The sequence below is a fragment of the Pan troglodytes genome, chromosome 2, assembly GCF_028858775.2.
Source record: "Pan troglodytes isolate AG18354 chromosome 2, NHGRI_mPanTro3-v2.0_pri, whole genome shotgun sequence".
Taxonomy (NCBI): Eukaryota; Metazoa; Chordata; class Mammalia; order Primates; family Hominidae; genus Pan; species Pan troglodytes.
Window position 1 is genome coordinate 82,925,866 of NC_086015.1, and position 27,700 is coordinate 82,953,565.

Consider the following 27,700-nt stretch of genomic DNA (forward strand, 5'->3'; position numbering starts at 1 on the left):
ACCTTTCATCTACAGAAATGTTGTACTCTTCGCTATTGCTGTGTGGAGGAGGATGTGCTGGGGGAGGAGGAAGCAGGTCTGCCCAGTTCATGCCACCCTGTTTTGGTACCTTGGGTGTTCTTGCCCCTTTCTTGTGCCCCTGACTCCCTAGAAAGGAAATAAAATAGAAGCCATTGATCTCTGGCCTTTAAACTTTTTCCATTAGTCACAAGTTAATTATTTTTTGTAAATATGATTTTATAATTCATTTATATATACAGAGATAAACACGCTTTTTCATTAATTTTAAACAGAACTTTGTACAAGAGAACATGCAAGGTACTGCCATGAATAACCGCAAAATAAATAGCAAAAAAGCAATAAAACCATGAATGAATGTTTCAAGTCATATCATTAATAGTGATCTTCCTACAGCAATTAATTGCATTATGGATTATCATCTCAAACAAATGAGCTGTAGACATATTTTCTCGAGTGCCTTTCTATTATTTAATTGCTGGAACCTAAAATACAATATGATACAGATACGATCTATTAGAGTTCCACTGTTGCATTAAATCACTGAATATATATAATTTGTACTTGTCCATTGAAATGTTTTAGGCACAATGAAATTACTAGTTCCCTTCAGAAAGGCAAGTACAGATGAAATAATAGCTGGAATAACTGATAGAACTAATGACAAAAGAAGCAGAAAAATGATTTTTAAAAGGGACAGAAGTGTTTTCAGCCACTGTTTCTGTACAATGATGGCTTATGGTAAAATGATGTTGCTTGAACATTCTTAGTAGTTTGATATAGCCCAATCATTCAAGTGCTCCAGTGTTCTCATTTTAGATTTGGCATATTTTTTAAACACAAGAGGCTATATATTTGAGAGCATTTATTTTAACAAAAACTTTAGGTCAACAAATATTTTGGGACAAAATATCCCCCTTTCCAATATGTTACATTTTTGATTCATATGTGAATTATAGACAATGAGTCTATAATTATTTTTCTCATAAGTTCCCTTTATATCAGTGCATTATCTTGGCCTTAGTTTTTTAACCCTATCCAATCCTTCTCCAACTCATGTAATATATGAATCAGGTCTGATCATATTCAATGAGCCTTGATTTTTTTGTCACTTGGGAATTTTCAGTCAAATGGCAGTGTTTGTTAAGCCAGATGTTCTTGTACTGGTAGGTTACCACACTAAGCGTGGGCTAGGGACAGGCTGTTATTAATAAACTACGATTATCAGTCCTATGTGTATGTCTCTCACTTCTCTCGTCCACCACTCCGGTGTCCAGCATTGGGATAACTGTGCATGTGTTGTAGACTAGACATTAACCCACATCTTCCTCTGGATTTCCTGATATACATCTACTGTAGCAACTCCATCAGTCCAGAGAGGCCTATCACAGATCTCTCCTATACCTTATTTACTTGCTTTGTTCTCTTCCCTAATTACCATCACGCATCTTTACATCTTTTTACCATATATTCACAGACTATCAAATGATATATAGCAGTAGAACACCCAGATCTAGGTATCTAAGCTGAGGGATGCTGAAGGTCAATTAAAGATTAATAACCTAGAATCATTGTTTATTTTCCCATTAAGATATGGTTTTCTCTATGTGACTAAAAATTCAAAGATGAAATGGCATAAGATAATCAAATATTAAAATATTTCATATGATTTTCTTAAAAGTAGATCCTTGAAATATTTCTCTTAATTCAGGATTGACTTAGCTTCAAAAAAGAAGTCATTTAATAAGATGTTAATTGTTAAAACAAACAAATAACATATAACAGAATCAGAGTAAATCTAAAAGGTAAAGGGCCATTTCTAAGCTCCCTTAATTCCAACAGAAACACAGGCTAGACAATGCCGGACCAGCGTGTTAGTTAAGGGAAAACTGTAAAATGCAAATGCCATATTCATTACAGAAGAAGGGTGGAGACTCTTGGCTAAAAGCCCCTAAGAACAACTTTAATCCAGTTGCCGGGAAGTGGCATTTCTACCCTCTCCTGGAGAAACATTGCTAGAGTCAAGATCAGTCGGTTTTGTTCTCATTGTGGTGTGACGTGCCACATGTTAGTTCTAATAACGAACTGCCTTTAATTAGAAAAACAGGACTTAAGTACCCAGCAAGCTCCCATCTGCAGCCCCTATCAGGAAAACAGCTGGCAAACAGCTGCAACAGCATGAAGACCACAGGGAAGAGGCCTCAATGTGGCTTTGGGAGGCACTTACAGACTGAGGTTGGGAGGTTGCTTTACGAGGCTTCAGAGCAAGAACTGAGGGATCCTAGAGGGATGATAAACTGAGACAGGCTCCTATTGTACCTGAATCTCATGTTATTGTCTCTCCGGCTTTTGATTCTGCTCAAGTGTCCTCAAACATTATGTGCTTTTATAAGCTCGTTTCAAATGGCAACATATTTAGCAGGTTAACTCTGTGCAACATTTTTAGTTATATTTTGGCCAACGGGGAAAAAGTTTCAACTGCCTTTAAAGATTAGGCAGACATGTTTCTTCTGGCTTTGCTAAAGCTCATTAACAAGAAAGAAAATAGGACACTCAGTCTTTGTTGCCAAATAGAACATAAAATGATTTAGTGAGTGGAAAGTCCCTCAAATTGCAGACAAGACACATGCCTGAGACTCAAATTACATACAGTGATTTAGACATGTCACCTACATACGTCAGTCCATTAGCACTCAATTTGTAATCTTGGAAAGTACCAGCTTTTTAAAGGAGAAGTTCTTTGGTTCATCTTACTTACCAGATGTACTACTGCCCCGGTCTGAGCTGTTGTAGGATCCTCCTGTGTTCTGGTCGTATGATTGGTTGTATGGGATAGTTTGAGGAACTGTGTCATTTGCTCGATAATCTAGACATATCAGATGAAAAAACAATAAACATTTACTTTCTCTTCATGAGCGATTTCACATCTCTGCTTTCTCTATATTTCTGAGTAACTAAAGAAACAAATTGGACCATTTATTTGCCTTTTTTCTCCTCTATTGTTGTATTCAGATTGTCAGGATATAAAAAGGCTTATACTCCAAATATACATAAACTATAAATAACTTTAATAATATAATACCAATATGATTTTAATAAGAATCACAAAAATGTCTGCAAATCATAAAAAGTAAATCACAATACATAAAAATAAAACTGAAACCTGTCAGCAAGGTTATAGCTAATAAAAAATATATCTACGATTAAAAAAAAACAAATTTCTTAATTTGCCCCAGAAATGCTTCTGCCTACTTAGGCAAAGGTGAAAATCCAAATGATAAGCTCAACACTGGAATGTAGTCAGTAATAATCTGTCATCTAGTTGCATTCCAGGTTCTTTATTATGGTCTGACATACCAAATCTGCTTACAAGCAGTATAAACAATAAATCAGAGTTCTGAAATATTTGTGCAGAGGCTCTCAGGGCTTTCCGAAGTCCACAGTAAAACAATATACTATGAAGGAATAATGTGACAATAGTTTGAATCACCACTGTAAACTCCATGATTACAGAAACTGTCCTATTCATTTTTGTCAGTTTTTGTAACGAACTTATGCAGGAGTCTCGATCCATATTTATTAAATTGGGTTATTATACCAATCAAGTACTTTCTTAAACTTGAGAAAACGCTAGCTGACTTTCATTCTCGAGTTAAAACATAATATTAACTTAAATGAAATTTTTAAGTTACATTTTTGTCATCTTCAACTGTGATAAATCGCGTTTTCAAAGAAAATGTTCCCAACCCAAACCTAAAGAAAATGTCTATGTCTCCAATTATCTCCAGTGTATTCTTTCCCTGGAATAGGTGGGGATGCATTGCCCCCATCTATTCACATTAGAGCAATCCTGGTTTTCCTAGAGGTATAACTTTGCAAATCATGATATTATAGCAGTAGCCTAAAGGACTACAAAGAAACCAAACACCTATCTTTTCCAACTCATACACATTACAATACAGAAACATTTCCTTCAGGCCACAGAATACTATTCTGCGGCTTCAAGTTAATACTAAACTCAATTTATTTTAGGTTCTATACGGACAGACTTCAATCGGGTCAACCAAGGAAATTTAGGTTCTAAAATTATACACTGTAGCAGTCTTAATAACCACACGAGGTGGGAGACATACAACAAATTGAACCACTTCTCCAGTTCGAGTTTAATTTAATTATTTTATTTCAGGTTGATATAAAAATGCCATTGGTTTATATGACCACATAGAAGCAATTATCTTCCATCCTCTAGTGGAAAGAATGGGATAGTCTATTTATTGAAAATGCGAGGTATTGTGACAGTTGTACATCTGCCTCATGAATAAAAGATTGTCCGTCCCAATCCCTCACCTGCTATTAAATTTAATCTCAAAACCATTTGAAAATACTTATATATTATTATAAAATAAATTTTCCAAGGTTATTGTTGTGCTAATTAACTCTTTGACAATGGAAATTTTGAAACCAAAGAAATAAGAAAATCTCAGCGACAGAAGAAAAGATTTTACTTGCTAGTCGCAGACAAGTTTCAACATCTAGTCGAGGTGCTGAGAGTATCATACAGAAACAGATGGGAATACGCACAAGCCTCTTCACCTTTGTTCAGCTTGTTTTGCTCCATGATGTTGTACTGAACTGGTGCCACTTCTTGTTTCTGCTGTCCCAGTGGTTTCCAGTGCTTCTCGCCAGAGTCCCCGCTGCCATTGTTCATGTTGTTGCTGAGGTTTGACTGGATGAGCTGAGTGGTGGCATAAGGAGTAGGCTGCCCTGATGGATTGACAAAACGCCCATCCTTCAGATTTGGGCTATTGAAGGTTTTCATCTCATTGATTTTGTTACTAAGGTCCACATCACCATAAACAGTTGACTCAGGGAGCATCAGATTTGTTTGTTTGTTATCCAGTTGGTTGTTATAATTTGCTATACAATCAGCTATGTGCAATGGAGAGGAAAAGGAAAAAATCATTCTGCGTGGTTATTCCTTTTAAATTTCTTTTTACGTAGCTTTGCGAGTCATCAGAAAATCGTTATGTAAAGTACAAGTGGGCTTAAATAAGATCAATAAAAACGGCCAAATATCTACATGTGCTTTCTAAAGAAAATTAATAATTGAAAAAATAAAAGAGGGTACACAGAATTTGTAGAGACTAAATAAATTTGAATTTCTGATAGTGCTGAAGTAAACAATTCATCCAATTTAAAATAATTTTCATTTAATAACCTCATTAATAGGAATTCCACTAAAATAATATATACATGTATATCTTTATGTGTCAACTTTTTATTTTCTAGTCTTTGGTTACTGAATTATTTGAAGCTACTGGTTAGCTGCTGAAGCAACAGACAAAGCACATAAATGAAAAATCCAAAGGAAAAAACTATTCATAGATCAAAGAACTTGAGATTTTGGTATTTTATAAAATACCTACATTTAAAAGATATGGGAACAGGGGTAAAATGATAGTAAATAGTACTAAGAAGAATTCTATTAGTTCTTGTTGTAGTCATGTTGGATAATCATTATCCAGAAAACGTGCTATATAATCATTTTCTCATGGTTTCATAATGACAATCAAAGAAATATAAAATGACAATAATAATAATAACAAAAGGAATCATAGTAACCTGGGTCATTGAATCAAATAAGCCTGAAATAATACTTAAATATCTAATATCTCATTTCCACTCCAGTTTTCTCTCTATTGAAATATTTGGACATTAAATAACTGAATATACATACATAATATATACATTCATATATTTTATATATATATATATGGCCTGCAGTTGAAAATATTAAAATGGTAGGAAGAACTGAAATCATATTTTTAAATTAAAATAGTTTTTAAATACAAAAATTAAATTACAATGGTAAAAATGTCATTATTTTATTCATGTTGTCCAAAAGTGGTACCAACATTAACAAGTCACCTGTAGCATTGGTTTTTAACTGGATATGTTTAAAAATTGTAAATTAACATGCTTGTTACTAAAGATGTAAATGTGAATATAATCTTAAGAAAAATGTGTAATTTCTCTATCCTACTGAATTCAACTATTCTGCATGTCAACCATGAACCGTCAGGGAACAGAAATATTTGATTCATCTGGCCTTTGTGATTCTTATTTCTAATTTCCAGTTTTGTTTAACAGTGGTTAAGAAATACTATAAAGATCATGTGGTTTTTGCATTCTCATTTTGTTTTGCCAATCTGTCTATATTTGTTTTATCCAACAGAACTTTGGAGATATTGGACATGGTCCACTCCACTTTGTCCGATACAGCAGCCACTAGTCACACGTGGCCACTGAGCACTAGAAATGTAGCTAGTGCAAAAGAGGCACTGAGTTTTAAACTATATTTTATTTAATTCAATGTAAATAGCCATCTGTTGCCAATGGCTACCATATTGGACAACACAGCTCTACCTATTAAATGGGTATCGCCATTTTTTCTCTCCTATAGGTCTCAACCCAGTTTTTCTTGTACTTATGATTACATGAGTATCTATCTGTCTAGACATTCAGAATATGGGCCTCTAGAGGACAGAGACTTGGTCACATGAATACGTCACATCCATGTCCAGTGGACACTCAGGATTCGCTTTAAGGGCAGACATGCAGACTGCTCTATGATTTGTTCTTTATAGTGTATAGCATCTTTACTTAAATCCAACTTCTCTCTCGCCTTTCCTTAATTCCACAGGTTATTTTACTTCTATCATCACAGAGATTCCATACAATAATTTTAATATTTCCTATATTGGGAATATTGGGGTTTTTTTGGGGGGGGAAGGGTTGTTTGGTAAGAAATCTTTGGTAATTTTTATTCCTTTAAATCTTGCACACTGTACATCCGATTTTTTACTATTATGTTTTGGCATGAAATTTTAGCAAGATAATTTACTCACACATACATCTGACCCAAAAACCAGACAATAGAAAATAAATGTATGCATGCACACCTGCAGTGTGTGTTTGTGTGTATATATATATGTATATGTATGTATATGTGTGTATGTGTGTATATATATACACTTATATATATGTGTGTATATATACACACTTATATACATATATGTATGTGTGTATACACACATATATGTATATAAGTGTGTATATATACCTACATATAGGTGTATATACATACATATATGTGTGTATATATACACACACACTTAATATATACATATATATATATATATATATATATCGTATCCTCAGGATTTGCTACACTATAAAATCTGATTTTAAATTTCAGTTAATTTTTATTTAAATTTTTTTGTTATTACTGTTGTAGATTATTATTATTATTTTTGCTATTAAAGAATTTGGTTCATTATAACTATGAATTTATTTACCTTTTGATCTGTGTTATTCCCAAAATCTCAAAAATGATTAAATATGATTAAAGATTATTTAATTACAATTAAAAATTATATGCCAGGCACAGTAGCTCACCCCTGTAATCCCAACACTTTGGGAGGCTGAGGCAGGAGGGCTGCCTGAGCCCAGGAATTTGAGACCAGCCTGAGCAACAGAGCAAGACCTGCATCTCTACAAAAAAAATTTTTTTAATTAGCAAGGCATGGTGGTGCGTGCCTGTGATCTCAGCTACTTGGGAGGCCGAGGTGAGAGGATTAGTTGAGCCCAGGAGGTGGAGGTTGCAGTGAGCTGTGTTAATGCCACTGCACTCCAGCCTATGTGTAGAGCGAGATTCTATCTCAAAAAACAACAAACAAAAAAGGTAAAAGAAATTGTGATCACATACATTCTTATCAACATAAATACATTTGACCAGCCTGGCCAACATGGTAAAACCCTATCTCTACTAAAAATATAAAAATTAGCTGGGTGTGGTGTTGTGTGACTACAATCCCAGCTACTTGGGAGGCTGAGGCAGGAGAATCACTTGAACCCAGGAGGCGGAGGTTGCAGTGAGCTGAGATTGCGCCTCTGTGCTCCAGCCTGGCCTACAGAGTGAGACTCTTGTCAAAAAAAAAAAAAAAGTTAGATACTTTTATGGCTGGGCACAGTGGCTCATGCCTGTACTCCCAGCACTTTGGGAAGCCGAGGTGAATGGATCACGTGAGGCCAGGAGTTCGAGGCCAGCCTGGGCAACATGGCAAAACCCCATCTCTACTTAAAAAAAAATATAAAAATTAGCTGAGCCTGATGGTGCAGGCCTGTAGTCCCAGCTACTCGGGAGGCTGAGGCATGAGAATCACTGGAACTCAGGAAGTGGATGCCACTACACTCCAGCCTGAGCATCAGAGTGAGATTCTGTCTCCAATAATAAATAAATAAATAAATACTTTCACATGATTTTATTTTTCCTATTTGCTATTGATTGTAGAATTTATCTTCCCAATTCTCTGGGCAAAACTTTTTTGGTGGACTTTAGCAAAGTATGGAGGTTAAGGGATGGAGAAAATACTTAAATCAGGCTATTTTGCTAAACAATAGTCAGCATTGGATAAAATACGGGTCAAATTTTATCTTTCCCATGTAGGGAGAGGGAAAGAAAAGATCTTCTGGCTAGTTCCTTAAAAAGCTTATACATATCAGGCTCTCTCTGTGTCCCTAACCTGGGCGACTGTAGGTAGTGAGGTTGCTGTCGCTGTTTCCATTGCCTGCCGTGCAGCAGCTGATGGAGCAGTCATTGTGGTTGTTGCCAGTATTAGGCCACGTGTCTGCCAGCCATGGCTGCGTGGCAGGTTCACTGATGTTGAGAAGTCCGGGCCTAAATAAAAAAAAAAAAATTAAAGCAAATGTTATATGAATAGAGAGTAATATTTTCTATTTAAAATTCCAATAAATTCCTCATCTTGTTATGCTCACAAATCATCTGATGAACTATGCTGAATGACATTATTATCCCTTTTATTCTACACACAAGGCAACTGTAATATAAGGTCCTGGGATGTGCCTCCATTTACATAGCCATAACTGTACACGGGAAGAGTTATGCATCAGACCTAAAATCTCGTATCATTTGCAACGTTCTACTCTGCCTTTAGTCATAATGGTTAAAAATCAAACATGGAATATGAACATATTTTTGAGTCTTTTAGTGGCTTAAAAAAATACCCTAGTTCAGATAGTTGGCACTTCTTCCTTTTGACCCATTAAAAAATTGTGACTCCTTACAACTTCATTAAAAAATGAAACAAGCCTCTTTACTCAGATAATAGATTCTTCAAATTAAATGCAGTGGCGTATTTTTCTCCAAAACCATGTTTCATACTTAATGAGTTTGGGGCTCTGTGACATTTTACACAGATCCTCATCAATGTTTCAGAGCATAGTTCTATAAGCTTGTCAACATTTTCTGATGGTGACAATGTAAAATGTCATCAATCCCAACATAAGCAAAGGAAAGCTGATGAATTAAATCTGATAAAACAGAGATGTCCACTAAAAAGAATATTAGTGTTCATTTTGTTATTTTTTGGCAGAAGATGCTATTCCTCTTTTACTGTGCATTGGGAATGCCAAGTACATCAGCGATTATTAATGGGAGCCCTGGACCAACAGAGCCAGGGACTCAAACTGGAGTTGAAGAGTGGGATTCTTCCTTTTCCAGCACCGACTTCATACTTACCTCCATTCAGCAAAAGAGGTGATGTCCCATTCACAATAAACAGACTGGCATTACAGACTCTGCAAAGATTTTCTTGGTGGTTTTATTTTCTATGTTAAAATGCAATAATTATGTTTCTTATTTACCTGGGAAGCAAGAAATCTGATATTTCACCTTCCATGGTTCTTATTCTAGCACATAGTCTACTGAGTAAAATTTAGTATGCAAATAATGGTTGAGAAGTAATCCATTCCAAACAAAGGCTATGGACTTGTGATTCATTTTTGTATGCATATGTGGGTACATATAGTTATATAATAAAAATAAATATTTACCCTTTGCTTATAATGTGTGAGGCATTGTTCCGTTTTTTTGTTTGTTTGTTTGTTTTTAAACAGGGATGAACTCATGTGGTCATCATGACAATTTTACAAGGGAGGTACTGTTATCCAGATTTTAAAGATGAGGAAATGGGACGTCTAAGAGAGGTTAAGAAGTTTGTGCATGGTTACATAAAGTCAGTGAGTGGCAGAGCTGAAATTCATACCCTAGCAGGCTGGCCCTAGACTTTACACTCTAAGATTTTATAAACACATACACTGGAGAGTACTAAAATTTCCTAAAGCTCTGGAATATTCTTAATAAAAGGAAGAGTGGAGAAAATATCGGAAGTGTAAGCTGTTAAAACTGAGCCATCTTACTATTAAAATTGTTGATAAATCGTGATTTGAAGAGTAACGTTTCCAAACTGTTGAAATTTTAAACATTTAAATGCAAGTTATAACACAGATATCTGGAGCCTTGAAATAGATATTAGTTATAGGAATTCTGCATCTAGTAATCTTTTGCTTTCTTATTTTATTTTTCTTTGAACTTAAACTATGAATGTTATCACTGTAGAAGTTATTAAAAATAAAACTCCATATGTGACACAGCAGAGATGTTATAGGACATCTGAAATATGGGTCAAGAGGAGATTTTCCACAGACTGACTTACATGTTTCAAAAGAAATAGACAATATTTTTATGCTGCTCTGATTCCCTCTGAAAAACACTTTCATAGTGAATGCTTTGATATCATCATAGGCTGAGAGACCTTTTCATATATATGAGTGATTTCCAACAGGAAGCTGACTTATCGATTTACATCCTAGTTTTCTGTTTAGACTTGAATTTGGAATGCTAATTATTTAAGGCAGAAGGTGAGCCATGATTACTGGCCTATAATGAACCTTAAAATGCCATGTGTAGATCTGAGATGACTTTGAGGAAGTCAAGGTCATATGTACCTACTCTAATAAGGGTTCTAAGGTCTTTTTTTAAACAATTTCCCATGCTACCCTTATATATTTGAGCTTAAGATATGAAGCAGAAAAAATACACATGGTGGTTATAGGGATTAACATGTTTCTTAAATATTATCATATAATATTATCATATAATATAATAAGTGGATAGATTTGCATCATGAAGAAAAAAGAGGGCAAATGCACTTCAGTAATTATATGGCAATTACCTTCAATTCCTATTCTTCTCTTGCTATTCCAATCACTCACCCCAAGAAAGCCTATTTGAACTGCTAAATCACAAAATAAAACACTACACAGTCCAGGAGCTGCGGAAATGGTGAAGGAGGCTGGCAGGAAGCCTTGTCAGGCTATAGGCTGTCTCCCCTTCCCACTGGCAGATTGAATGAGCTATAAAGCCAAGGGCTAGATCTCAGAATTGCCAATATTTTAAAGAGAAGCAAAGGCTTGAGCTCTATTTCCTCACCTCCCACCAACAGGGAATGTGGTATTGGCATTCTCTACCAGGTTAGCCAGACTTTCCCATCCCACCCTTCTCAGGTTTTCTCTGCTTTCTTGCTTTATGCTGTGGTTTGGATTAAGTATGTTTTTTGGACACATTGCCTGGAATGTTTGAGGAAAGGAAAACAAATGAGTAGCAACGGCTACTTAATATTTCCATGATCATTTCCCTGGATTTTCTCACAAATTCTTTGCCCTTTTTAAGTTGGGAAGCGGTCTCTTTGCTTACCACAATCTTCATTCTCTCTTTTCCAGGAATAGCCACATTTGCAATGTTCACAATGATAACAGAGTTCTAGATAACCTTCTCCTTTTATTAGAGGAAAAAATACAGCCTCCACAATTTCTCTGAAGTTACAAAGGACTGAACTCAGGCCTTCTGACATTCATTTATTCAATGGCTCATTCATTTTTTTTTTACTTATAGGTGACATCTATCAAAAATTAATCATTCATGTGATTTATCACATTTATTTATGTAATTCAATAAATTACATTTATTGCATTATTAAAAACCCATTTATTGATAAATAAACCACGTAATCTGCATCCTCCAGGAACTCACACTCTCTTGTCAGAGGCAATCATACCTACCAGGAGTTGCCAAACATTTTCGGTAAAGGACCAGATAGTAACGTTTTAAGGCTTCCCAAGCCATATAGCTTCTTTGATAACTACTCAACTCTGCCAATGTGGCTCAAACAGAGTCATAGAAAATATGTAAACAAATGAGCCTGCTGTATTCTTATAAAACTTTATTTACAAAAACAGGTGGCAGGCTGGATTTGGCCCAAGAGCCATAATTCGCTGACCTCTGATATAAACAAAAGATAACCGCATCACCTTATGTTACGCACTTCATTGAGGTAATTCCACATTAGAGAGTTAATGGAGGGCATAGTAGGTGGAATTCAGTAAACTGAGAAGGGTCGCTGGGTGGGGAGACAGTCCAGACCTATGTAATACATGCAGAGTGTAGTAAGGACACATAAGAGAATGCAATCTTGGCAAATGGCAGGTGGGGTGACACAGTGGATTGTAGGGTCTGGCACATTTTGAGGTGTGAAGTAAGTCTGCAGAGACCTAGAGCTGTGGACTTTGCATATTATGCCGAGTTTGGATCTGATATTCTAAACATGATAGGTCCTATTGATAATGGGATTTTCTGGAGCTCAGAAACATGATCAATATGCATTTCAAAAGATGATTCTGTCTCCAGTGAGCAAAAGGAATTAGCAGGAAATAATGCTAATGAAGGTATTATAGATAAAGGTAGGACTCCTGAGAGCTTTTGTCATAGATTAGGCAAAGGAGAAGTAGGGCTTGAAATGAAACAATATGAGAGTGAAAGGAGTAAGAGACAGCATCAACAAAATGCAGTAATGGATACAGGAGGTCCAAGAGGATGGCTGGAAGGTTTTGGCTTTGGTGTCATTAACCAAGTGAGGTAGGAGGTCCAGTGAGGACTCAGAAAGTCTGAAACACATGAGGGAAACCAGTGCTTAAGGGGCAGACACAAGAGAAGTCAGTGTAGGAGTTTGGTTCATTATTCCCTCTCTGATCTCACTAGATCACGAAACACAGACACAGACACACATACACACACAATGACACACACATCCGTAAGTGGCTAGGAATGAGGCCCCTTCGTAAAGCATCCTTATTGTCCTCATCCTATTTTATTTTTTCCGTAGCATTTATCAACTGCTGATATTGTACAGTTGACTTTTTAAAAAAATGTTTATTATTCATCTCGCATTTCCGCCACTATAATGTAAGGTCTGGAAGGGCAGGAATTTTTATACACTTTGCTTACTGATGCTTCCCAAGTAAGTAAACTAGCACCTGTCACATAGTAAGTGTTCAATATATTGCATGAATAAATAATTCTAAAATTTTGTATATAACTGACATTTTGAGCATTGACTCTGAAATCTTTATTGAACTGTTGCCTCCGTAACATCCCAACATCGTTTAGCATTTCATTTAGGAAAATGATCATTTCTACTTACTATTTGAAATAAATCAGTTTCACTGACAGGGATTTTATTTTTAACTTTAAAAAGCTATGTTTGTTTTGCGATATAGTGAGCTTTCCAAATAGCTCAGGAACTTTGTAATTTTTCCATCCTGCCGTGGCAACTAGCATTTGCTACCTATGCATTCCTGCCATTGTTTCCCATGTGCCAGTTTGCTCTATCCAGGTTGTAAATTCTTTTAGAGTAGGAACCAAGCTTATTTTTCTGTATGTGTGTGTGATACTTGTGTACACACACCCACGCACAGAGGCTAGTGAAGAACATATCAGAGACACTCAAGAAGCACTTTCACATGCTTTGATTAGTGAGGAGGTTGAAATATACACATGTAATGAAGTGGTTATAAAATCAGGTATTCCAGATTCACCCACGAGAAAATGTTCTTATGCCAGAGGCTCTTTCATGAATGTCTGGGCTGTGATTTAGATGGAATTCCCCTGGATGCACAAACATGCCCTGGATTAATTCCTGAATCAAGTGGATTTATTCCTTATGAAAACCTCCCTAGCTTTGGGTCTCTCACTGGCTGGCTTTGTTTCACAGGTATGAAAACAGGAAGTCAGCAATACCCAGGAAAGAAAAGATTAGTACTTGTTGCCAAATTTGTACAGCATTGGCTAAAGGTGGTCAACCTTCTTTTTTTTTAAACCACTCTTTGTTATATACTAAATTCAGTAATTTTCTTATCCGGTGGTGTGTTCCTTGAATTTAGGAATAATATCTTACTCATTGTTATCTTTCTAGTAGCGTCATGTTATACAGCTGTACAAAGAAGGGAATTTAGTAAGTTCACTGAATTTGAATTATAAGATGGTTTTGGTTGGAAGATTTTTTTTTTTTTTTACACTGTAAGCTAGATGTTACTGTTTTGGAGAAAAAAAAACATCTTATTGTGAAAAATTCTGAAGCTTGGCTCATCACATAACTTATACCTTATTTCAGCCCCTTTAAGCTGGTTGTCACATCAATTTGTGATTTCTCTGTGAATATATTAAAGTTCACTGAATAATAATTACTTTAAAAATCATAAATATGAGATTCATTTCAATTAGAGGAGGGAAAACATTCTTTGTTAACAAGCTACCCAGATTTCCTCTTTTATTTCAACACATTTTCCTGCAAATGGGGAAGTGAACTATGTTGAATTCATAACAAGAATAAACAAACATAACCTACAACTTATGAGCAATTGCTGTGTTCAGCAGGTTTTTCAAATGAACTCTTTTTCTTGGATAGTATTTGTTAACTAGCTGTATTTGTTAATCTTCATAAATGCCACCGCTTAGTCACTTTAACTCCTTTTAATCATTTGCTAAATCAGCAAGTCTCTTTCTCGGTTAAAGTCCTCCCTCTAGTGGTCACTGACTAAGATGCAACTACTCCAATCAACTACATTTGTGTGTAAACAGCTTGTTTCAACAGCATAGCTGAATGGAGTCTTCGTCAAGGAACTAAATAAATTCCACCTTTAAGTTAGACTTTTTAAGCAGAGAAAGTGGTGTCATTGAGGAAGATGAAGAAATATTTGGAATTCCCTGTAGAATCTACAAAACAAGCAAGATAATTACCTCCCTCCACTGCTGACAGCTTCGCCTCCTCTCTGGTAAGTTACTAGAATGTCACGAAAAAAAAAAGGAACAATTAATAGACGTATTTATATATCAAAAGCTATTACATTCATGAGCTTCTTTCTAAAATGGAATTCCTTCTGTCTTCCTACACAGAAGCATTGCAAAAATCACACGACGTAACAGATTGATTCAACTAGTGACATTTCTTTAAATATTGTATAGAATTAGATATACATATCATATATCTAATTATATATATAATTAGATATCTATATATCACTCTTATTTTCTTCAAATTCCAATAAGGTGGAGAATCAAGAAAAAGCAAAACATCAGTACACTTATTAAATATAACTGTTACACATCTGTACATTAGCATTCCGATGGATTTCCATTTTGAATTTATTATTGGAGCACATAATTTCATAATTTTATATAGGTGTAAACTTAAACTCAGGAAAAAAAAACTACTAGATTATTTTCCCGGAAGTATGAGTACCAGTAAGTCAAAGAGAAATGTTAAAATAAACCTTTCTACACACAAAGATGTATGCCAAGTTGTGACTATTAATTCATGTGACCTATTTTTTATTGTGGCTTCTGCAAATTATTTCTCATTATATTTTCATCAGACATGTATAGATAATCAAAATATATTATAATGCTCTTGAAAGCATCCTCAGCTTAATAAATTTGCGGTGGAAAAATTTAACCATAACAAAAAAAAGATTTTCACATAGTTAGGCTAAGTGGTTAAGAAGATTAGCTTTTCTGTAAATACAGACACATTTTCTAAGAAGAAATGTGTTTTTAAAGCTGCCAAATTCTGCTACTTAGAAGAACTCCAAACTGGAAGTCTGTTATAGAGAGATAACTGCTCCCAGTGATGACAATAACTGGATTAAAACTGAGAGGGCACAACTACAGGTACATCTTTTCCTGGAGGTGATGTGACAGAAGAGGACCCATTTTGAAAGAAATTGAATAGAACGGAATATTAGGATTCTGACTTAGGGAAAACGAAAAGTTCTATCTTTCACATGTGCTGGATATTGTGGTTACCTTTAACAATATTGATTCTGGGGACAGAGAATTATAAGGGAGAGAAATTTTTGTTGGAAAACTTGAAAGCTTAAGTTGAAAAATGCACTGTCAAGTCTGAAGTAGTCAATAAGATCATTAGCATGTTAAATCATGCTGAAGGTAGAGACAGTGTGTCTACTTAATGAAACACATGCAAACAAGGCCAAGATCCAGTGTGGAATTGTGAATAAATAATTGCATCGAATGGATGAAAAGCAACACCAACCATTTCTACCTTAAACACATGCCTGGTGTGAGTAAATCAAGTATTACATTCCACTTTAAGTTCTTTCCCCCAACTTACTGCAGAAAATGAAATAAAAACAGAAACACAATAGTAGAACACATGCCAAACTAACAATGGAAAGGAGGAGGGTAAGTGCAAATATATACCTGTTGGTGTGAAGGTAAAAGACGGGACTGAAAAATCAAAACAAAATATAAACCAGTTATTAAGCTGAAGAGAGAAAGGGAACATATCACATTAGTATAAATCAAGCAGACAGCTGAACATAAAACAAATGTAAATAACTAAGCCAGTAGTTCTGACACTCTATCTATGAATAAAACCAATTCTGAGGTTAAAAAAAGAAGCTTGTCTGTACAGGTACCATTTTGAAGTGTCTGACATTCTAGTACACTCAGGAAGGGAATTATGCTAGGTTAGCCTGTGAATGACCCTGCATTTAGTAACACAGATTTAGCTCGTGGCTTTCGTACAAACAAGAATCCTCCACTATTAATCATCTCCAAACACAGGATGATGGATTCTTAAACAAGTATTATCAGAGTCTTGCTGGAACCTTGTCTAGAAATCTGAAAGTAAATGCTTATTAAAGTGAACTACTAGGTGCACTTATGTACTTAACATTGAGAGAAAAAAAAGAGAAAGAAGGAAAAGAAGGAAAGGCAAGGAAAGGGGAAGAAGAAACAACAAACAAACAAACAAAACACAAGTAAAGGAAAGGAAAGAAAAAGATGAACTGAATAAAAGAGAACCATAAAATTTAACTATTTCACTGAGCGGAAATGCCTGACATCTTATCACATAACTGACATTTTTTATCATCATAAAAACTTGTGAATGGACAGAAAAAAACTGGAGTTTTAAATTTTAATTTCTTTGAGTTTACTTTTAGAAGCTTCCTAGAAGTAGGCTGGACATTCTTTTAATACCACAGTAGAAGCTAAACAATAGAACAATAACACCCTTCTGAAAACCTTCACTCTCTCTGCAGTTATAAATCTTAATCTAATCAATAATGCCTGAAATTGAACTGCAGACCTCAAAAGTAGCAGCCATTCCTCCCCCACTTTTCCTATCTTCTCCCATTCTTGGGGGGTTGGATAACTGCAGAGCAATTTCCATGTCATTTCATAGAGGGAGGAGATTGACTTATTTCCAATCTCCTCGTGTTAAATTAAAGTAAACGCTGCTCTGGTTAAAAAAAAAAAAAACAAGGAAATATATGTTATTCCCTCTAAGATTAAAGTTTCTTTAAAATAATCTTTATTAGAAACAAACTAGAATATTGATTACTTATCTTGTATCAAAACACTGCCAGAATTATATTTTCTATTTCACATTTGAACATCTCCAAGAAATTTACTGTAGAATCGGAGCATTTGGGGTTTGCAAACCGAAACGCTATAGCGTCCTCTACAATTGTCACTTCTTACCAAGCCACTTTATCTCTGAGCATACTAGAAAGAAGAAAAGCAAAAACCTCAGTGCTGTGTCCCCAATTTATACCCTGGCCTTCGTGTGCAGCACAGCAGTCCCTGTCTTAAGAATCCTATTGTGTTTTTTTTCAGTCAGGTCTTTTCAGAGAGTCAGTGTAATTTAGCTACATTCAAAAATTCAGAGCCATAGTAACAAGTCTTCATTAAAAAAAAATGAAAGGTGCATTTGAAACTAAAGCTATTCAAGCAAGAATGGAGTGCCTGAACATTAATTTGCAATCACAAGGACACCGGGAAAATATGAAAGGTCCTTGTCATTACTTCTCCTAGCTAACTGCTAACCCCACTTTGAGGAACTGAAGAAGAGATGAAAAGGAGGTCAATCTAAATGAAATTTTCACTGCTAGCACACGAAATAACAACTTAATTTTCAAAGCTTCCAATAATATAATAAACTCTCTGTGTCCCTAAGTGATGCGGGTGCAATATGTGAATGCAAGTGGACAGGGGGTACCCAGCGAACTGGCAGATGTCACACCGATAGCTAAATGTAAGGGGGAAATGTTAAATATGCTCACTGTTCCCCCGAAGTTACACTCTGGCTTGATGTTTTATAGGTCAATAGGCTCTTTTACATTTTTTATTCTTTAAAATATTTCACTTTCTTTTTTCTTAAAATTACTGGCATTGACTTTGGTATAGAAAATTTAAGATCTCAAAATGCACTTAAAAATTGCCTAGAAACAAAATTATGAAAATGTGCCAACAGGACAAAGTGAAGAAAGCAGAATCAAATGCTCATCAAATTACATTTGTAATTATGTTCTATGATTTCTGCTTAAACACAAGCTAAGTTGAAAGGGCAATGGTATTAGTTTAATAGGTTTTGCACAAAGAGCACATAGGCATTTGTTGGCATGCTCAAAGTATGTTAGTAAAGAAAAAGAAACATTTCAGTAGGAAGGAGAGTTGCATGTCACATTTTTTGAGTTCAAGACAATGTAGACCATTAAATTATTATAATCACGTAGCTATGGCACTTCATAAGAAACACAGGATTCCACTGACTGGCTATTTGCAAAACAGAGTTCATGATGGAGGTCTTTTGATGAAGAATTCAAGAGACTCCACATCTATATGTTAATTAGTCACTCTTTTCCTCATTCAAATCCAAACATCTTCTACCCCGAACACCCTACCCCTTCCCCGCTCCACCACACAAAGACACCCAAAACCCCTTGTCTACAATTATTTTCAGTCAAAGGTTTTATATGGTAACATGTGCCTGACATTCTTCTACTTTGTATACATAATGAGCACCAGTTCTCTTTTCAGTAACCTCCAAGCCCTCATTTTCCATTTCACAGGCGGGAATATTGACATACTGCTTCATCCCTAGAGAGGACACATATCTGAAAAAAACATATTTAAGGGTGATAATGCTAAAGCAAATGCATGTACGTGAAGAGATTGCTGCTGAGCTGTGGCTCAGGCAAGGCGGCAAGGAGATTTATTTTTATAGTATTAGTGATGCATTTGTGTTGACTCTTGCTAAGTCCCCTTGTGACGGACAACACAAATATTTTAGACTGCTGTCCCATACTGTTTTATCTATGCATAGGGACATTCAAGTTCTAGCTAACATGAAAAATTCTGACTTTGTCATATAATTGGTCAGAGAAACAATCTGGCCAACACATGTAAGAAATGTTCACTTACGTAGAAAATTCGTGGGAAAAAGTTGGTGATGGTAGGGTAGAAGACTTTTTAAAATTGGAAATCCTCTTTAAATTTGCTTTGCAGCAAAGCAAAGCTGTTGCATTTGACTGAAGGATGGGCCCTATAATTTGTATAATCTGCCATTTAAGTCAGTACAATTTTGAGAGCAAGAAGGGGTACTAGAATTGATCTTGTTGGACTAATGACATAAACTGGGGTGTCTCTGAAAACTGTGACTTACAACCATCTAACCTAATCTACAGCCCAGATCTGAGGCCCAGAATTGATGAAGGTATCTAAGGGGCATGGAGGATCATGTGTCTGACACTGTTAACGATTTCCTTTGAGAATAAAAAATACAAAAATATCAGCAGTCTTCAGAGTTTAAGGATAAGTAGCAAAAGTATGTGAAAATCTTGGCATATTTGGGTCATCTTTAAAATTGTAAATAATAATAGTGGCCATGTAAGCTGTCTTTTTTAAAACTGTAAACACATTCGTAACAAAATCACCATCACTAAGTAACAGCATACACATATTCCATTTTGCAACTTTATAATAATAAAAATGGACTAACCCTCTTCTCTCTGTAAGCAACAGTACATTACTCAGTCATGCCTTCCATATTCACCAAGAAAGGAGTATTTTATAAATAATCAAACGGCAGTATTTTCTATTTTGCTTCATAAAGGGTAACAATGTCTCCCCTGAAACCATGTGAGACTGTTCAAAGGTTGCGTTTATAATTCCAATAACAAGAACATTAAAAATTTCCTTCAAGAATATAAAGCAATAAAATAATTCCCTAAGAGAAAAGGGAAAGGGTATAACAGCCAAAGGTAGACCTACCTTGGTGAAATCTATTTTAAAGGAACTGAGCCCTAAGAAACTAATAAACTCTATTTGTAGTTCTGCTATGTAAGAGAAGTTAATATGTGGATACCGCAGCACAATAAACGCACTTTTGAAAATCTTTATATATTAAAAAAAGTTTTAGAGGATATGCATAATCATGAATAATTTGGAATCAAATATTAAAATCAAGAGTTTTATAAACATTAAAATATGAAAACCTTGGGAAAGCTAATACCTTTTCTGATACCCGCGTAAGTACTAGTAAGTCCGTTTCTCTTCTTGCGGTGTCGATAAAGCCAGATGCTGAAGACCATGAGGATGATCCAACAGGCTGCTCCAATACCTGCTATGAAGGCCGGCTGCTTCACCACATCTGAAATCTGCTGAGCAAGGCTGACTTGGTCCTCAGGTGACACAGGGTTTCCATGGGCATCTGAAAAGTCATCTTCCGATTAATTTGGGTTGAAGACTCAATGCAATAATGCACGCACTCATTTGTGGCTGCCATTACTTTGTTAATTTCTGGATAATGATTTCTGTTTTTCCTCTCACACCACTCACCATCATCAAATAAAATAGTTCATACTGTTTTCAGCAAAATTGCACAATTTTATTTATTTCTTTCAACTCAAAGCAAGTGTGACAATTGTATAGAATCATGCTTAAAAACAAAAGCAATGGCACACTGCTTCTCTTTTTGAACCAAAGAGGTTTGCAGGTTACGTCTTAGATTAAGTCTCACAGGACAGTGCTAACTGAGAAAAATACAAAAACATAACACTAAAGAATGAAATACTTTAATACACATACAAATAATACATGTACACATAAGGAATATTTAATAAGTATTCACGGACAATAAACTTTCTCAGACTTCTACAGGCATGCTTAAATAGTATGTTCTAAAAAAAAAAAGAAATAAAATTTTATTTCTTCTCTAAGCTAGATATGGAAAAGTCTCTATGTGTGTGCACGTGTGTGTGTACCCCGACACTAACATTATATTGTAAGACATTTCATTGTCTTAGAAACACATTACTTAATGTAAGCTCAGAAAGACCTACACAATTCAGGATCAGTAAAACCCAATGAAATATTCAGATAATGTTACCATTGAAAGAGCCATGAATAATCTCTGCATTAAAATAATAATCATGGCGAGCAACAGATAAAATAATGTTAAATATGTAAAAGAATTATAATATCAAGGGTTATGAATAGTCAAAAGGGCTCATGTTTTCTGCTGGCCATTTCGATTCATTATTTAAAAATTGATGAATATATGCGTAATAAAATTATCTTAGTTTACATTTATGTTTCAAGTCTACTGAGTTTTTTTCAAGCCCACCATAACACCCAGTCACACAAGGGGCCTGCAAAGTTGCTGTAGAGAACTGGAGGCTGTATCATCAAAGCAATATCCAATTCTGTTGGCATTGAGTGATATCAACCCTGAGGGTGCCCACTGTGCAGAATTCCCACCTCTGTCTGCAATTTTGATGTTCTTCCCCCACCACATCTGGTGAAACAAGAAGGTGTTGGCCCATTTCATTAGGATTGGTGCTTTCTTACAATTATTAAATCATTTGAGTCTGATACATATTGTCGTCATGAGTTCTTATAATTTCATTTGGCCTCAGCATTGATTTTGAATCTAAGTTTAACCTTCTCATAGCAGAATCTGGGTTTTGACACCCTTGACAATTTCCAGTTCCCTGCCTCCCTCCAGTTCCTCAACATGGTCAATCCAGACATCTGCCTTACGTGACTGACTTGTGGTGGCCACCTCCCTGTGGGATATGTAGATACAACTTACTTGACTCACCCCAGTGACCCCACACCCCTCATGGACTGTGCAGATATGCCAGTGACCATTCTCAGACAGAATGTGACCTCCTGGAACTTGTGCCATTTGCTCTAAGAACCCACCAGTAGGAACTCCCCAAAGGAAACCTGCCTGGGTAATATCTTCAACAGCAAAAAGTCCTCAGAGCCTAGGTCTTCCCCACCTGGATTCCCACCTGCTGGTTGAGCAAATTGCCCTGGTGGCCTTCTCATCTGCCCTTGTCGGCACTCCCTCTGTCTCATGGGTCTGTGAGTAATAAACTGCTTCCGTTATTTCACGTGTTTTTGTTGTGTTGCCTCCTCTGAGTCTCATCTAAGCAACACACTGGGAGGTTTTAACTTTCCTCCCAGTCAAGGCTCTCCTAGGAGGGGGCATGTTGACAGGAATAAGCTGGACACAGGTCAGATAAGAGCCACAGGGGCGTCTGCCAGTATAAACTAGTTTCCTGTGTGAGGGACACCTGCTCATGGGTTGAACACAGGTGTTATGCTGTCTGCCAGGATTAAAAAGCATCCTGTGAAAGGCACAAAGTGAACACCCACAACCAAATTCTCCAAAGCCCCATCAGGGCAGGACTAGAGTTTATAGCCACTGTGCAAAGAGAGACCTTAAGACCAAACTAGAAAGAAATACAGCAATTCTGCTAATACAATCTGCTTTAAGATAGAAAGATTTTTCAATCCAAAAATACATTTTTTTCCATAAAGATAATTGGTATAACTCATTACATATGAATAACATTTTTTATGGATTCTTCTTTCAATGGATTTTTCTCTTATTAAATGACATTGCATCTTGATAAGAAAACTGGAAGGAAAAATAAGCAACGTTCAATGATGAAGAAAACAGCCTTCAGGAAAACAGCACCCCTTTCAATGCAAAATGGCTAAATTCCTTCTCATGTTGTATGAGTGTGTGTGGTTTTTCAGTTTGCTTTGTTCTTTAACAGAATTCCAGATCTCATTCTATAGAGGGTCAAGGCTGAAAAACCTACTTTCACAAGCAGTTACCTGCCTTTCTCTGTTTGTTGAATGAAAGTTTTATTTCATGTTCCAGACTCTTTTATTACCTCTGGTTATCCTAAGCACTTCATCCTCTTAAAGTTCACCGAGCAGACCTATTCTTCTTATCCCTAATACATTCTTTGTATCTGCTAGGTTTATAGATTTCATGGCTATTTGTGCAAGGTTAAGATGGGTAGCCTCAGATAATATGGAAACAGCCAAGAGAGGTTCTATGCAAGCAACCAGATGGACTTAACAGACTCAAGTGTGGTATGACTAATGAATTAAAACAGCCACTCGCTAGCTCAGTCTTTGTCTCACTGCAGCTGAGCCTATATTAAGATATGGAAAAATGGAACTCATTTGTAATTTCAAGGAAACCAATTTGGCCCTAAAGCCCCCATGGTTTCAATCTTAAATAAATAAAATTATACATAGTCATTTTCCCAATTTATCTTCCAAAAAACAGAACTAAATAATCTTCAGTCATAAAAATAGGTAAACAACAACAATATATAGAGTCATCACAGTGTTAACTTATTTCAATGTTCATAAATATTGAAATTTAATAAAATTGGGCAAATATTTGACTATCAACTATTTTCTCAATATAAACTGTTTTCCTCCACATCTCATATAAACGTTCAACAGATGCATCAAGCAACTTATTTTCTTACAGTTTCTTGTGTTGCTTGAAACAAACCAGGAGCTATTTTTGTTTAAAAGTTTTATTTCTATATATAATCATTGGTTTTTTTAAAAAAAAATATTTTCATAGTTTTTGGAGGACAGGATGTTTTTAGTTATATGGATAAGTTCTTTAGTGGTAACATGAGTGCAAAAATCAAATTTTAGCCTATGGCTATGATAGAGACAGCAAGTTTTTCCCTAAAAGCTTGAATGGGACTCTCATATAATAGAGCTGTTGGGAGGAGGCTTCCTAGCCAGTGACTTAGTTTTGTAGTTACCCCATTCATTTGCTTGCAGTCACACTGGGAGTAGTGATGTGTACCATGTCTAGACCTGTACCACTGAACATTCCCATAGACGATGTGTTTCTTTCCTCCCCTTGCTGCAGGCCCAGGGTCCACTTCAGAAGCCCCATGATAAAGAGGCTAACCCATCCACCTATGATCCTCAATGTCTGTGTGGAACAGAGTCCCCACCCCACAAGTGGACTTTGGTAGACGTTATTGTCTTATAGGACAGAAATTCTGCAAGTGTATCTATTACCGCAACTCACATTGTCTAAACAATGGAACATCAATAATATTCTTCAAAATAAATGTGAAGTTCTTTATGTATAGCAATGAAGTTTATGAAAACCAGGTGTTTCTTAATTTTGTTTTGAAATAATTTCCAGGATGTCACCAATATTATTAACATGCAAAACTAGTATGTAATTGTGAATTACAAAGCTTCATACATCTGATCCTTTTTGATGATTTAACAACTGATTGTAATATTAGTAACATATACTAATATTTCGCTAGTAATAAAATACTACTAATGCTTAACTTCTGATCTGGAAGACAAAAACATAAAGGTGCTATATGCTTCTTGGCATCATTCATAATTTACATGTAGCTTCTTAATATTTGAACCTTTCTTCTTGCTTTTCAGTTACAATGGTATTTTGTCATTGTTTTGTTATTGTTTGTTTTAGATTTTACTAGCATGCACTTACTAATTTGTACTTTATGTTCATGCCATATTGCCCAGAGTGAATTGTGGTAATGAAGCTTTTGATGTTAGTTTTTTTTTTTAATTCATCTAACCACGTTTGAGGCACAAATTGTGTTTAACTTTCTAAGCAATCAGCATATAAACATATTCCAATACTCTTTGACATCTCAATCTACCTTTTGTTATAATAAACAATTACAATTTTAAATAGACACTACCTGTGAATATAAATTGGTCGTTGCTATAAACTTCTAATACCTGGTTTAAGTTTTAAATAGAAGTTTGCTTATTTTTTTTGGATAGGGAGTCTCACTCTGTCGCCCAGGCTGGAGTGCAGTGGTGTAATCTCGACTCACTGCAGCTCCGCCTCCCGGGTTCACGCCATTCTCCTGCCTCAGCCTCCTAAGTAGCTGGGACTACAGGCGCCCGCCACCACATCCAGCTAGTTTTTTTGTATTTTTAGTAGAGACAGGGTTTCACCATGTTAGCCAGGATGGTCTCGATCTCCTGACCTCGTGATTTGCCTGCCTCGGCCTCCCAAAGTGTTGGGATTACAGGCATGAGCCACCGCACCTGGCCTATTTGTTTGATCTTAAATCCAAGCAACTGTGAGTTCCATGAAGGTGCAGACTGTCTTTCATGTTCACGGAGGTATCCTTGGTGCTCAATTAATAGCATTTGTTGAATAGATAAAAAAATCATATAGGACAGGATTAGGATAACATTGAATATTGACAACCTTTTGCCTGAAATATCAAAAATGTGTGCTTAGATATGTTCAAGTTTAGTTGAGATATCTACGTCCATATATCTACATTTAGTCTGTCTCTTTCTCTCTCTCTCTCTTTCTCTCTCCTACATATTAAGTAAAGCTAACACCTTTTTGTAGCTCTAAGCCATATTCCATATTCTATTAAATTAGCAATGGTGGGTGGCTCAGCCACATGCAAAAAAGCAAAGCGGGACACATGGTAGAGTGAGAGATTGTCAAACTGGATCTGCACTGACACTCACCCAGCTGGATGAACTGAGGCTCACTCTTTACCCCAGACCCAGCCCCAGTGCTGGCTGCCACTTCCACACTGTATCGGATTCCAGGAACAAGAAAGGGAATGACCACGGAAAAGGTGGAACCATCCACTGTTTTGTTGATGTGGTATCGAGTTTCATTGCCCAGACACCAAACCTGTAAGAAGCACATCACAAAAATCAAGCTGGTAAATTACCTAAATGAATGCAAAGATCAACACAGGGTTGCAGTTTTAGACCCAGACAGAGTACTAAACTGTCATGCACTACCATAAGAAGTTTCCAAAGTCATTTTTCCCTAAAATCTAGTTCTATGAACAATCTTCTGGTCAAGTTTAATGTTAAAAGTAGTTTCAAGGCGTCTTTATTACTTTCTCATATACTTTTAAAAGGTTCTATCAGGTAAGTCTACAAATCTGTGCTTGAAGGTAGTAGTTTCTATCAGCCCACTTCATTTAGATTTCTTTTTAACACCAACACGTTATCTGCCAGCTAAATAAGTACCTTGCAGATAGCTGTGTCTATGCAGATCAAGAATAATACTCATTCAACATTTGCATTCTAGGCATGACCCAGATGACCAGATATTGTAAAACAAAAATGAGTCGGAAACGCCAAGCCTCGTACTTCAACAGTTCTCTGGGATCAACCTGCCTGGCACGGGCACTGGAACATCACATTTTACAAGGAGTAGTTGATTGAAAAGGAAGGAGAGCTTCTGAATACTCTAAAGTAGTTTGCACAAATATGATTATTAAAAATAAAACTGCACACAAGGAGTGAGCCTCATCTCAGGATTTTATTCAACCTCTGGTACACTGAACTATATTATCAATGAGAGAAAATTTGCCCTCTGCTCTTCTATTTAAATGGGACTATCAGTCCTTCACAGCATACATGAGAACATAAAGAATAGCAATACATATTTGATGTGAAAAAAGCATTCTTCTAATAACAAAGAGTTACCTGATTAACTTGGCTAATAATATTTGTGATAGAAAACTATTCTCAAGAAATTGAGATTTTCAAACTATTCTATAATCCTTGTTTTAAATTTCACTAAAAGATTCATCAGTGAGTGATCTTCTGCGATGTTTAAGAACTTGGATATGGTGCACGACAATGTTCAAGCTCAGTTTCCATAAGAAAATGATCTATAGAAAAACATGCTCATTATTATTAATTATTATCATTAGAGATGGAGTCTTGCTCTGTGGCTCAGGCTGCAGTGTAGTGGTGCAATCTTGGCTTACTGCAGCCTCCACCTCCCGGGTTCCAGTGATTCTCCTGCCTCAGCCTCCTGAGTAGCTGGGATTAAAGGTGTGCACCACCACACTCAGCTAATTTTTGTATTTTTAGTAGAGACGGGCTTTCACCGTGTTGGCCAGGCCGGCCTGACCTCAGATGATCTGCCTGCCTCGGCCTCTCAAAGTGCTGGGATTACAGGCGTGAGCCACCGCGCCCAACTGACATACTCTATATTCCTTATGATGTCCTCAAGCAATATATACCATTAACTTTAAGTAGACAATTGTCTAAACTCTAATAGGAAGTGAGATTTAAAAGAAATCTAAGCCTAGTCTCTTCCATCATTTATCTTTTTACATTTTCTTTGAAAGTTAATATTATTTTAATATAGTTTCAATACATAACACCAAGAAATGCTCAGACCCTATACCAGGAGCTGATCATTTGGAAATTAAGACTCTTTTGTGATTTTTTTAAAAATCCCATTTACATTATACAGCTGAACCAAAGCCACAAACTGATTTTGTACCA

General features: G+C 36.0%; 1 protein-coding gene across 15 annotated transcripts in view; it reads right to left on the reverse strand.

Annotated features, from left to right (window-relative positions):
• The window catches only part of ROBO1 (roundabout guidance receptor 1), a 1,167,403-nt gene that overhangs the window by 33,883 nt on the left and 1,105,820 nt on the right, over nt 1-27,700 (reverse strand). For 4 of the 15 annotated variants that reach the window (XM_016941496.4, XM_063806043.1, XM_024355567.3 and 1 more), the window contains 8 exons: nt 25,907-26,078; nt 20,592-20,789; nt 16,493-16,519; nt 15,014-15,056; nt 8,604-8,758; nt 4,600-4,947; nt 2,777-2,884; nt 3-147 (listed from right to left, as the gene is read on the reverse strand). In XM_016941496.4, the coding sequence (XP_016796985.2) occupies nt 3-147; nt 2,777-2,884; nt 4,600-4,947; nt 8,604-8,758; nt 15,014-15,056; nt 16,493-16,519; nt 20,592-20,789; nt 25,907-26,078 (1,196 nt within the window). The remainder of the gene's footprint in view (nt 1-2; nt 148-2,776; nt 2,885-4,599; nt 4,948-8,603; nt 8,759-15,013; nt 15,057-16,492; nt 16,520-20,591; nt 20,790-25,906; nt 26,079-27,700) is intronic. The other 11 variants (XM_016941499.4, XM_024355568.3, XM_016941504.4 and 8 more) reach the window with 7 other exon arrangements.